This window comes from Culex quinquefasciatus, chromosome 1 (genome assembly GCF_015732765.1).
Source record: "Culex quinquefasciatus strain JHB chromosome 1, VPISU_Cqui_1.0_pri_paternal, whole genome shotgun sequence".
Classification (NCBI taxonomy): Eukaryota; Metazoa; Arthropoda; class Insecta; order Diptera; family Culicidae; genus Culex; species Culex quinquefasciatus.
Genome location: NC_051861.1, coordinates 17,303,911 through 17,317,623, shown reverse-complemented (window position 1 = coordinate 17,317,623; position 13,713 = coordinate 17,303,911). Strand labels below are relative to the sequence as shown.

Sequence of the window (13,713 nt, the reverse complement as noted above, 5' to 3'; positions counted from 1 at the left end):
TCTTCTTTCTTTGAAATTGAAATTGTATTTACTATTTTTCACATACAGTCAAGACTCGATTATCCGAAGTTTCGATTATTTGAAGTTCGATTACCGTAATCTGGGGTGAATCGGAACTACAGTCTGAATAGGGACAGCAGTTTTTAGAGCACTCAAAGCATTTAAATTTGGAAATGGATGTATACATTTTGTTGGCCTGAGTCTGTTCTAGCCGAAACCAATCAGAAAAATCAAAATATTGTGCTCCAACCGATCCATGGTTAAAACCGACGACGGTTAAAACGGCTGTCCCAATTCGCCCCATGTGTCCCGATTGAACCCAGTTTACGGTATTCGTAGGTTTTTATGACACTTTAGATAATCTAAACACGAACCGTTTTTATTTTGTATTTTTTTATTTTCTTGCTTTTAACATCAAATTCGAGTTCTGCGACCCCATTTTAGTCAAATTTTAATTGTTTATTTATAGCCCATCCAATTAAAAAATGCATTTTTTCATTAATACTTCATCCCCGCCATTTTGGATTAAAAAAATCTATATAACTATAGAGTCTTTTGAGCAGTAAAGCCCTATGTAAATTTTTATGTACAACGGAAAAAAACAATAAAAAAAATCATCACTTTAATTTTAATGCAAAACATAAATAAATCGACAAGAAGGGCCGCGAAGTGATTTTTCGAATTGAATTGAAAATAAATTATAATTCTATGCTGTTCCTCCATATCCTGATACTGTCCAGACTCGATTATCTGAAGTTTTGATTGTTCAAAGGTTTGAATGGGACTTCGGAAACAACTTTTCTAACTTTTAACATAAAATTCAAGCTTTGCGATCCAATTTTAGTAAAATTTGAATTGTTGAAAGCCCATTCAATTTTGAAATGTATTTTTCATTATTTCATCACCGCCATCTTGGATTTTGAGATCCAAATCACCTTTAGAGAAGTTTACGGGTCATGCTTACCCAGTCACGAAATATACTTAGCAGAGCTGGGCCTGCCAGAATTCTGCTAGAACGGTGCAACATTTCTGGAGTTTTTTTTAAATGGTCGAAAGAACCAAATTTCCAGTTTTTTGCTTTTTGGGTGTTTTTGAAACCGCCTTGAGTCAGGAATATTAAAAAACACCCAAAAAGCAAAAACTAAAAATTTGGTTTATTGGACCTTCACAAAAAAACTCCAAATTTTTCTACTAGAATAATGTAAGAATATCCAGCTCAATAGGAATTTGTGATTTGTGATTCGATTATCAGAAGTATCGATTATCCGAAGTGGAAATTTGCCATGGCCTTCGGATAAACGAGTCTTGACTGTATTTATTTCTCTCGAACCGGTTCAATATCAACATTAAAAAAATACTTCCAAATTATGGCACATGATTACAGTGTAGTGCTTTCCCTTCATTTTAAAAAGCAAAATTTTGAAATTATTAATAACCCCTCATGTTTTAACGTCTAAAACTTTTTAAATAATTTGTGACCGCCATGGATTTGAAATATTTTTTTTTTCAAATTGGATGCTCTTATATTTCCTTCGAAATTCAAGAAAAAACAGAGTAAAAATCTCGGTAAAAATATCTATATTCATATTAAATATGATTTTAATCGTGGAATTATGGAAACCACATACACAGAGAATTTCTTCACTACGTCATTTAACGTCTTCCCCGTAAGTTCCTTTTGTGTTGCGTGCGTGTGTGAAAAGTAAGCATGTGTACCTGTTTTCCTCTCTAGTGTTTCTCTCATCTCTCTCACCAACACACCCATAGTTTTCAGATCTTTCTCTCACCTACGTCATGGTTCTGTGATTTTCTGACCAACCTTCCCGTGGATGGTTTTGAAGCATCGGTCAGTTCTTCACAGTCACTTGGACGAGTCGGACGGAATCTTGACAAAGCCTACCTTGAGCGGAAGAAATTAATTTAGTGCAATCTACTAACAGTGCTTAGTAAAAAAAAAACACAGTAGGCCAAGAAAAGTTTTCCTATTTTTCCGTTTCGTTTGTGAGTACGCGCGTGAAAGTGTGAGTGTGTGTGTGCGGTTACAGAAGACGCACTCCGGAAACGGAACAAGTGACCACACGAGGCAGGAAGGACCAACACACTGTGACGACGACGACAACCGCATTGTGTGGTGCCCGTGCAGAGAACAAACCGTGGAAGCCGGCATTTTTTCGCGAAAAAAGGTGTGTACGAACGGGACGACGACCGGCACTAGAACCAGGCGCCGGAAGAAGCGTGATCGGTTAGTTTAGGAGGAGTGGTTCGGTTACTTTAGTTTAGGACGATTTCAGCTAGTATTAGTTCAAGTGCATTCGCGTAATTAGTGTTTCGAGGCACGAATCTGCGTGAGATTTCGGCAACCGGGCACGCACACACGCACACGGAGGCCGCAGCACAGCAAGGACAATCAGGACAAAAGTGGAATTAACCTCAAACATCCTAGCGAATAGAGCTTGAATGCCGGTAGGTCTAGTTGATTAAAATTCTGTTCCAGTGGCATATTGCGAATTATATGTACATGTCATCGCAGTAGTCGGCGACGACGGAAGGACGAACTGTTGTTGGATTTCGTAGAGCTCATCTAGTAGAGATGGGCGTTTTTCACGATTTCACGAATGCTGTGAAAGATTGCAGTGTGCTTTAAGATTTGGCTAGTACCTATCTGTGATGCATTTCTTTATAAGATGCCTATTTCATTCCTTACTTAGGCCAAATAAAAATAAATTTAAAATTTTTTTTATCAGTTTCCCGCGTTGTTTATCATATTATTTTAGTCCAGAATCGATTATCCCAAAGCCTTGGAGGCTGGATATTAAAGCATGTTTGGCCTTGCTTAAAAATATGTTGTTTAATTGTGTTGAATGTTCATAGAAGTGTCGAAATTGTGCTTTGAAATTAAACAATATTTTTTTCGTCGTCGTATTTTTACTGTCGAGATTTAGTATGACCCCTAATTTAAAACTACTAAGTTTAAAACTACGCTAAAGTTTTTTTTTTCAAATCTTTGTTTTACAAAATAAGGCTTAGGGTTCGATTTAAGGCTCATTTTATCAAGATGCTATTTTTCCTAAATCAGAAGCGTCCCTACCAATGACTTGCACCTATTATAAAGTATGATTTAACTGTTGGTTATTTTTGTTGAGAGCTTTTAAAAAATCATGTTCAGGTGGGGCAAGTGCACCATATGGATTTTTAGTATGGAAAAAAAATACGAATTGCTGCAACAACATATTTTATTGTGAAATAAATACATAAAAGTACTTAAAAACTGATAAACAATTGTTAAAAAAAATTGTCCATACAAAATATAGTGATATCATAAAAATTTACTATTTATCATCTAAGTTATATTTTTTCCGTAAAAACAATCAAATTATTAGTAAAATATTATTTTTTAATCTATAAATGAATTAAACGTTTCAAATACATTCAATTAACATGTTGTTTCATGCATTGTTCCTCTTGCCCCAACGGGTTGTTCGTCTTGCCCCACTAGTTGAGTAGAACGTACGGTAAATCAAAAATTTTAAAATCATTTTTTTTCATTAAAAACAGGATTTTTCAAAAACTTGTTCTATCAAAGTCTCAGTCAAGACCTGGAGTAAGATGATTATACAAAATGTTTTAACAGATGTTTTAACATTTTTAATGGGTTATAACGAGCATTTCCATAGCTTGTTTTCCAATGCTGCCCCACTTTCCCCTACTTGCGTAAGAATATGTTGTGTATTTGTATATGATTTCTATTAAAAGGGTTGAAATTTTTCATTCCAATATTTTTTTTTGAAATTTGTATTGTTTTAGTTTTTGTAAAAAAAAACTAAATAAAATGCGGCTTGATTTTTTTTTGCAGTTATGAATTTTGAAGAGCTTTCCCCTTAGAATTTCGAGAAACTTTCCAAAACAAATTTCAATGCCGTGAAATCGTTAATTTTCACCGTGAAAAATCGACTCCCCCTACATGCTTTACCATTCCAGCATCCTTTTGCGACGGTAGTGGTGCTCCATCGTACTACTGTGGCGGGCAAAGAACTTCGCTAGAGAGGACATTCCTTAGTGGCGGCACCAGGGTGATTTTTTTTTGCATTTTCGTCGAACATTTTACATTTATTTTTTACCGCTGCCCCCCGCTACTACTGCCTTGTGCAATCGTTTTATCATCTGAGGAAGAGCCGATGCTCTTGACTAGGAGGATTTCCATCTCCAACTATCTGTTTGCATCCTTTTTTTCTCTCTTCTACTTTATTTCCTTCTCGGACTCTTTTTTGGATTATTAAAGTGTGATTCCGGCTGCTGTCAGCAGTCGCGGGAGTTTCGTAGAAGAGGGATTTGTGGGGAGAACGACAAACGTTCAATAGCTTTATAGGAGGGTGAAACAATAGAAAAAAGGGAAGAGTCGTTGAAAGGAACAACAACGTCGACGACGAAAGGGAAACAATAACCAGAAAAAAAGGTTCTTCGACCACGAGAATACAAAACAAAAGAAAGTTCAGTTCTTAGGCAGTGACGGTTTGTGTGTTGAACTTGAAAAGCCTTTTGTGCGAAATATTTACAGTTATTTGATAAATAAGCGCGATGTAAGTAGTGTTTCTGGCAGGGAAAAAGATATATTTTTTAAATATCGACGTTAACACGCCCAGAATTGGTCGGTTTTAAGAGACCTTCCTCCGACAGAAAATTGGTTCCGATGACGATGTCGAGAAAAGGCAGGTGGTGATGTCAATAGTCTGATGTTTGAAAATACCACTGTTCATCTAGTTGATATTTTTCATAAGTTGATTCTCTTTTTTTTGCACATTTTTTTTTCTTTTTTGCTCTAAACTTAATCAATTACCTTTTTTCTAACAAAATTCATAAAAAATACAGACATTTTTAAAAATTAGGTTAATGAAACCCAACTTAAATCATCATAAAATTAAATAAATTGTTCGCTCTAACAGCATGGCCTGAGCGTTTTCTATTGAAACTTGGAGTCCGAAAACGGTGAGGCAATCCAAATTTTTTTTTACACCTATGCTCCTATCCACCCCTGGATTCCAACTGACGACCTTTGAATTGTGAGTCCAACGGCCGACCAGCGACTCTACCGAGACATGTTTTTTTTTTTCTCTAGGGAGACAACTCGTATACCTGGCTAGAGGGTGACGATTCTCGAGATTTTCGAATTCCCGGGAATCGAGAGTTGAATTTGGTCATTTTCCGGGAATTCCCTGGACCCGGGAGTTTTTTTTACTATGCCAATAGTGGCAACAATTTAAAAGGAAAAGCAATATTTTTTTTAAGTGAAATTACATACAATGTTTTCATACTTATTCTATGAAACGTTATTTTAAGTATCTTTATTATTTGGAGGAACTATACTGCCGTTCTACGCATAATTGTCCCATGTTCAAAAAAGTGCAACTGAGAAAAATGCGATTGAAATTTTTCGAGCGATTTCTGTGTTTCTACGCATAATTGTCCCGTGGGTTCCTATTCGCCCTATGTGTCCCTAATCGCCCCAGTTAGCAGTTTATCACCCTTATTTGTGATTATCTTGCTATACAACTGACAAACAAGACATAATGCTTAGTAAAACTGATGATTCCGTGTAAGAAAATACTTGGTGGGACAATTATGCGTAGAAGTTTAACGATGGGACAAACAGCCTTGGTGTTGTTTTCAATGAGTTTCCGAACAAAGTACCAGATGTTATGTGTTTTTCTTAAAGTACACATCAAACTAAACTTAAAAATGTCATAAAGTCAAAATCGTCCAAAACTGACATGGGACAATTATGCGTAAAACGGCAGTATAAGTACCTTTTGATTTTTTTCTGAATCTGCAAATACAAGATCGTTTCTTGAGCTTTTTGGAACTCAAAATTTAAGTTTAACATGTTTACAAAAAATATATAATTTCCTTGTATCGAGATTTTTGCAATATGATAAATTACGACTAAAACATTTTTTTTCCTTTTTTTATAATGTCAATTATAAATATTCATTGAAGAAAAATTTACAGTTATCCGGAAATCCCGAATGTTCACAATTGGCGGACATTAACTTTACAAAGATCGCCAGAGTTTTTTCCCCGAAAATATAATCCTAGAGTTTTCTTTTTTAAAAAAGGTCCTATAAAAGGCAATAGCTTATAGGACCCTTTCAAAAAATCTCTAGAATTTAATATTGTGGTTGACGTGAAACACAAAATGACTTATTAACATCAAAAATGGAAATTACCTTGATATAGCCAAATTAACTTAGGGACTAAACAAACAGACTATGAGTATTGCTATGCTCGAGATTTAATATCTGGGATGTAACTGCTACTTTAAGATACATTTGTGGACCACATTTTTTAGCTGCTTTCATTTATAATTATTGGAATTTAAAATTTACACTTTCTGAATAAGAAGATAAGAGAAGAACTTGAACATCGAACATTTTACATACAATGTTCGAAAAATTAAGGATTCTCCAAAAAAATTTCTGATAAGTTTATATAAATTTGCTTTGATATTTATATGTTTAAAATTACCCGGGAGTCTCGACCGAATTGCCCGGGAATCGAGAGGTCCAAAAATGATCGATTTCCCGGGATTTTTTTCAATCAATAACTGATATACATTGTCGATTTCTTTTCGTTTTTATGCCCTTAACCCTCTACTGCCCAATTTTTTTTCGATTTTTTTTTTCAATTTTACCGTGTTTAGGAGGTCATTTTGGGCAACTTTTGTTCTACGAATAACTTTACTTCTCTTGTTTTATGTTTTTCTTGTTTTATTTTTAGTATTTTTTGCACTTATCTTGTTTAGTTTATGTTTGTTTTTGGAAGTATTTGGTCTATTCTACCACCTCCTATCATTACATTTTGCCTATCTAGTTTTTTTTTCATGTTTTTACAGTCACTTTTTCAATATGTTGTTTGTTTTTCACATTTTCTGCTATAAAATGGCACCATTATCATTTAAATTGTTTAAAAAATTCGTAGAGACATAGTCTGGGACACTAGAAAAATTGCTGCATACTTTTTACTTAAAATATAGGAAATGTTAGTAAAAAACCACAGCCAAAGTTGACCCCTAAAAAAATACATTAACACCAACGAGGTACAGCAACTTTTTGTGAACATTTCTGTTTATTTTCACGTTTATTAAAAGTTATGCTACACACTCAAATTCCATTTTTGACTTCGGCAGAAATTTCTGCCGAACTTGTTCGGCAGAATAATTTTCTGCCGAAATTTCGGTAGAATTATAAAATATGCCGAATTTGTCAGCTATTTCAACCGATACTTCGGCAAAATGAAAACAAATGCCGAAGTTCGTCACATTATTTTGACGAACATCTCGGCGTAAACAAAACCTGCCGAGCTCGGCAAAATCCAGCTGTCAAACGCGTGAAAGTGCCGAACTTTTCGGATACATTTTTGGGTAGCCATATTTGTTTAAGTTTTCTCTTGTGAGCACTTGTACAGTTTCCGTGGAAATTCCAGATTCTGGAAAATGCCTAACTGGACGCAAGCCAATTTTGATACACGGAAGGGATTAAGGAATAATAATAAGCTCGGTGAGTAATTAGAATACGAAATGAGTGTTTTTGTTTGCAGTTTTTGTATTCAATTTAGTATAAATTTAATATATCTTTTCAGTGCAAAGAGGAGACTACTGCATGTGATGTCCACAGCTATTTGTGGCGGCTAAGGAATTTGCGGAAGGAGACTGCTGTCTTGTTTGGATTGAGCGGTTGATCCCGGATGGCGAAATTTGCGAAAATTGTATTCTGTTGATGCATTGCTCCTCTGCTGCCAAGCACAACTTTATTAAAACCTTGCGTCAGCTCACGTAAATAACCGCTAGTGAACTGCACAAACTTGTATTGAACGTGATAACGAGGACAAAAAATAAAAATGTAAAAAGCATCCGTTATTGCATCTTTTTTGATTTTTCGAAAGAATTTAATTTAAATTACGAAAATTTCGGTTGTTTTTGTTTTAAAATTACCGAGATTTTCAGTTAAATTAATGTTTACGTTTGCCGAGATCTTCGGCAGAAAAACCGACGCTGTCAAAATTCGGTTTGCCGAGACTTCGGCAGAATAATTTTCTGCCGAACTCTCTGCCGAGCGCTCAGTTGTTCTGATTTCGGCAGAATTCTGCCGAAGTTCGGCATAAAAATCTGAGTGTGTATTCCTTTTACAAGCATTTAGAAAAAATCCCAAATGCATTCTAATTAGTCGAGTGCATTGGGCCACGCCCATTTTTCTATTTTCAGCTTAGTTCTTTTATCATAAAGCGCTCTTTTGGGTCCGCTTAGTGCTGCCAATTGTGATGAAACAACACACACGAACACTCACGAAAAGTAGCATTTATAGCGAAAGTTTCCTGGCATCACTGGCTCACTCCAACAGGCGCTGCTGGTGGTGTTGGTGGCCACCCTTTGTGCTTTATTTGCCTTCGCTTCTCGCTCGGGTTTCTTCTGACTTCGATTGGAATGGGTCGTCAAAAGTCAAACGTCAAAAGACTTGGTGCGCTTGTGTTTTTTTATGGCGCTTGCTAATTATTGACATGTTTCGGGATTATTTTTCAAGTCAATGACTAACTTATGTTCAAAAGAACATGTTGCTGGTAGTTGAAAGTAATTTCATATCTTAAGAGCTTTTAAAACGTTAGCGCAAGTACAAATATATAGATGGCGATTTTTGTTAAGCAGTTAAACTCTCATCTTGCGTGCGGATGTGTGTTTTCAACAAAATGATGAGAAATGGTCTCACAAAATAGAAATTATGATCAAAAGTGCATTAAATTTGATCTTTTTGCCAGTAAATGGCATAAATTTGTGTGCTTACTTGAGGCGGTGCTGTTGCTGGTAAGTTTATAGCCTCAATAGTATTTTTGTAGCTTTAATCGAGCATCAAACTCTTCATATGACGAAGATAGGTGTTTGAATAAAAAGGGTATATTTCCCCTATCGCAAAAAGTTTTTTTTTGCAAAAAATTTTGTTTTTGTCAAAACTAATAAGGCCGTTGCAACTTTTTTTCAAAGTTTATGTCGACCCCCCCCTTTCAAAATTGGTTCGAAAAATCAGGGAGCAAAAAAAATATTTTTTTTTAAAAAGATATCAAAATTTTAATGGAAATAGATGTCTAATGTGTGGGTCTCGTGGCGCAGGGGTAGCGGCTTCGGCTGCCGATCCCGATGATGCTATGAGACGCGGGTTCGATTCCCGCCTTATCCACTGAGCTTCTATCGGATGGTGAAGTAAAACGTCGGTCCCGGTTTCTCCTGTCTCGTCAGAGGCGCTGGAGCAGAAATCCCACGTTAGAGGAAGGCCATGCCCCGGGGGGCGTAGTGCCAATAGTTTCGTTTCGTTTCGTTTTTTTAGTTTCGTTTAGATGTCTAATCAACTGAGAACCATCTTAAATGCCTTTTTCTGCATTGATAATCTTGTTTAACATGTTTGGACTCGTTTAAAAATATTTTGAACTTTTATAAAATTGAAATGTACAGCACCGCAAAAATTTTGTTTTCTCGCAAAAATAAAATTTTCGTCAGTATTTAGAAATTTTGGAAATCAATGATTGCAAAACAACTGGACAGGTGTAGGTTTTAATCAGTTTAAATTACACTTAATTTAAAAAGTTTTTTGAAAAAAAATTGATTTTGAAAGTAGGGTACAAAAGCTTTAAAAATATTTAGAGTGTTTGGACCCAAATTTAATGTTTGGTTTTTGTCTCATCATGGAGCAAAAAACATCCAACTGCAATACTTATCCCCCAGAAACCGGTACATCTTTTCTCGTGTGCCGCCGTCGGTCCTTGTCGACAACGTGCTTTCACGCCTAGTTCTCGTCGAGAAGACGGAAATTTTCCGAGTTTTCCCTGCTCTCGCTCAGCGGTTTTCCCCCCCATTCAACCTACACACATACAAAACCGTGAACATTTTCTCTCTCGCATCAGCAGGACGACGACGTCGCGTTCGTCACTCTGCTCTGTTTAACATTAATACACGTTCTCCGTATAACCAGCAGCAGATGCCGAACGGCGGCGCGGCGTACAAAAGTCTGAAGATTTTTGCATTGGCCCCCGAAGGCTATGTTTTTTGTGTGCGCCTCTCAAACTCAAAAAAAGCCTGCGTTTTCCCATATAAGCAGACGAAGATAGTCGGCGGCAAGTCTTGGCGAGAGAAAGAGTGAGTGAATCATATGTAAATTATGAGCAAATATAGACAAGTGGACTAGAGGGTTTAAGAAAAATGCAAAATAAGTTAATTCGCAAGACTTCTTGGGGAAAAGTACAGGAAAATGTCATCGTTTTTTTCACTGTCACGAAAATTTGCCGTGTGGCTCCCACTGCAGTTGGCGCACTTGACGCACTTGACGCTTAGTTAATGTTGCTGAATTTGGATGTTTCAGTTTTTCTAACACTTACTACTTCTTTCGTGTTTGCTTTTTTTTAACAACAACAGATAATGTTATCTAGACTAAATTAAAAAAAAATTCAAATAAGAGCCTTCAATAAAAATTCAATGTCTAAGTGCAATTGTCTGTGATTAAATCGTATTCTCTCGATGCTGCAGAAAACTTGTAAAGTAGTCAGGCATTTCGGCTATAATGATGAGTTAAGAGACCAATGTGAGCAAAGACCATATTCTAGCAGTGTCAGTGTAAGGCCCCACTGGAGTTGATGATGCGTATCCAACTTCTCACCGCAGCGTCATCTTTCCGAGTGTTAGAATTCGAATTCTGGTCCTGCACCCAGTGCGTGTGTCTGGCCCGCGACTCTAACATGACTTTTTTTTTATTTCTTTTTTTCAGTGTGGCGACAAGGATTCTTTTTTTCCACTTTTGACTCTCGAGTGGGGAACCAGAGAGTGTGGCAAAGGACGAAAGTGAAAAGCTCCTAGAGCAAATTAAAAACATTCTCGAGCGCTCGCGAAGAGAAAAAAAAAGACGTGCCGAAGCAAAGAAGACGGGTTCCGACGGGTGGAAAATCTGCAGAACCACACGGGCCTCGAGGCCTTGAGCCCCCTCCGCTCTTCCGTTCCCACAACGACGACGACGCGGTCGCAATTTTGCACCAAAAACTTTAAGGGCAACGTCGCCGCCGACGGAACATTAAAGACACGTGTTGACGGTTCAGTGTGAGCGAGTTTATGCACCGCGAGAGAGACAAAGAGAGGAAACACAAAACCAGTGAGTAAGTGAGTGAGAGAGGGAGGACTCCCTCCTATTATCAGCCAAAGGACGAGTTTGATCTTGAAGCGAAAGGGAGGAAAAGTGTGAGCCACGTACAACATATACACACACACATACGCAGCAGAACCCGGAGGAAAACTGACGTTGTACCGGGTTGGAGAGATGCCCTCGCTGCAACAGGTGAGTTGTCTAATTTTACGCGCCCCCCCTTCTCGTGCCTGCCGCCGTGGGAGAAGTGACGATGTTTTCGTTACATTTGGGCACGTGTCTCGGCTCACGTGGGAAAGCGTTGGAGGAAGTGGTGAAGGTGTTGTTGGGTGAATGTATTTTTTTCTGTCTAGCGTGGCAAATTTTAACTTTTACTATTGAACATTGGCAAACAAGACATAATTTTCAAAATAAATTTAAATAAGCTGCAAAACGTTCCATAAACTAAACTTTTGTCTTTTTTTTTTGTTCATCCTAAATTTGAAGCTTCTTTGCCTTTGTGGCTGTTTTTTTTTTCAAACAAAGTTTCTTTTTAATGAAATACTTTGTTTGATTTTTTTATGATGAGTAAATTGCAGGCCAAGGGTGAATGTTACAGATGATACCTCGTCGGTTGACGCGCAGACGAGAAGCATCCCGGGAGAGCTTAACTACATCCAGCGAGGGTCAGAGTTGAGACGACTAAAAGAAAGGGCGCGCCAATGTGGGAAAGGGAAGTAATTTGTGATTGTAGACGGTATTGTTTTGATTCGCAGCATGTTGAGTCAACTGTTGTGGATGTACCTGAACATCGCAGAACGGGGTTTCTCTTCTTTCCATTTTCAGCTTTCTCTCCTGTTTATATATTGCTCTACTGGTTTGTACTTCTTCACTGATTCTTCTGTTTACCATTTGATTTTGATTTTATTAAGGGGTAACATACATGTAAATCGGCAAAAATGTCAGAGGTTGGTTTGACCACACAATTAAACTTTTTCAAAATCTGTTTTCGGGGCATTAAAATATACATTTTCATCTATTAACACAATAAATTTGAAGACATTTGGTTGTATCATTGCCAAGATATAGCTATTTGAAGTTAGCAGTTTTAGAAAACGGGTGCCACGATATCTCAACATTGCTTCCACCAAATCGGCTCAAAATTTTGGTGAAGACTCATTAAACCGGTCCCGTGTGCATGACGAAGGCCGATTTTCAAAAAGTTTATTTATAAAAAAGATGAAAATATTTTTCTGTTTTTCATATAAAAAATCGACAGTTTTTGATTTTTGTATTTTTTGAAAATTCAAAATTTCAAAATCGGGCTTCGTCATGCACACGGGACATGTCTTTGGAGTCTTCACCCAAAATTTCAGCCAATTTGGTCCATCCCATCTCGAGATATCGTGGCACCCGTAAATCAACTTGGTGTTCAGAGAAAAACGCTCAGAAAGTTAGACAGTTGGCTTTGCGCATGGCAAAATTCTGAGCTTAAATCGTCTCTAACTCAGTTAAATCATGAAATATCTTCATGAATCTTTCAGGAGTGATTGAAAACCATCTTTTATGTGTTGCATTTTGCATCATTAGTTTATCCATGTAATTTTCTATACAAATTTGGCAGCTGTCCATACTAAAATGATATGTGAAATTGTTGGCATTATAGTAAGCCACGATTTTAAAAGATACAATAAAGATCTTTACTTGTCTTAACCTACTATAAAACAGACGTATTTCTAATAGGTTATGGGCCCAGACAGGCACCATAGCGACCGTTAGAAAATCAACAAGTGGAAAATTTTCACCGGAAACTTCAAGAAGTTCTGAAGATGGTTCTGGATGGATCAAGCGGAAGTGGTTCCGGTACTGGTTCCGGCGTAGCTGTTCCAAGCGTTTCCAGTTCAAGCTCCATACCCGTTGGAGAGAGGCTACGTGGACGAGAAAACTATCGATCGTGGGCCTTGGCGATGAAATGGACGTTGATACGGGAAGGAACGTGGAAAGCGGCCGTTGACGTAAAAGAAGGTACTGCAGTAGATCCAGCACTGTCGGAGCGAGCTCTAACGACGATCTGCCTCGGGATTACGCCTGCCAACTACAGTCACGTACAGGACGTTGAGACGGCACGTGAAGCCTGGACGAAGTTGAAGAATGCGTTTTCGGACAGCGGATTGACCCGGAGGATGGAGTTGCTGCGAAAGCTGACTTCGTTGCGGCTGACAGAGTGCAGGACCGTCGAGGAATACGTGAACGAGATAATGTCGACGAAGTACCAGTTGGACCAGATCAACTTTAAGGTCGATGACGACTGGTTGGCAAGTATTCTACTCATGGGGCTGCCGGAGAGTTACGGACCAATGTTGATGGGGTTGGAAGCATCAGGAGCGAAATTGACAGCAGACTTGATCAAGACGAAGATCCTGCAGGACGTGAAGAAAGATGATTACGTGACGTCATCAGGAACCGAAGGAGCTTTTGTGAGTCACCAGAGAAGGCCGGCGAAGGACAAAACGAAGGTCAAGTGCTTCAAGTGCAAGCAAATGGGCCATTTTGCTTCAGAATGCCAGTC

General features: G+C 37.8%; 1 protein-coding gene across 4 annotated transcripts in view; it reads left to right on the top strand.

Moving 5' to 3' along the window:
• The window catches only part of LOC6042423, a 63,809-nt gene that overhangs the window by 3,914 nt on the left and 46,182 nt on the right, over positions 1–13,713 (top strand). Inside the window, exons 1-2 of one of the 4 annotated variants that reach the window (XM_038248313.1) lie at positions 1,834–2,183; positions 10,797–11,357. In XM_038248313.1, the coding sequence (XP_038104241.1) occupies positions 11,340–11,357 (18 nt within the window). In that variant the 5' untranslated portion in view covers positions 1,834–2,183; positions 10,797–11,339. Of the gene's footprint in view, positions 1–1,833; positions 2,464–4,489; positions 4,578–10,796; positions 11,358–13,713 lie in introns of those variants that run through there. The other 3 variants (XM_038248312.1, XM_038248315.1, XM_038248314.1) reach the window with 3 other exon arrangements.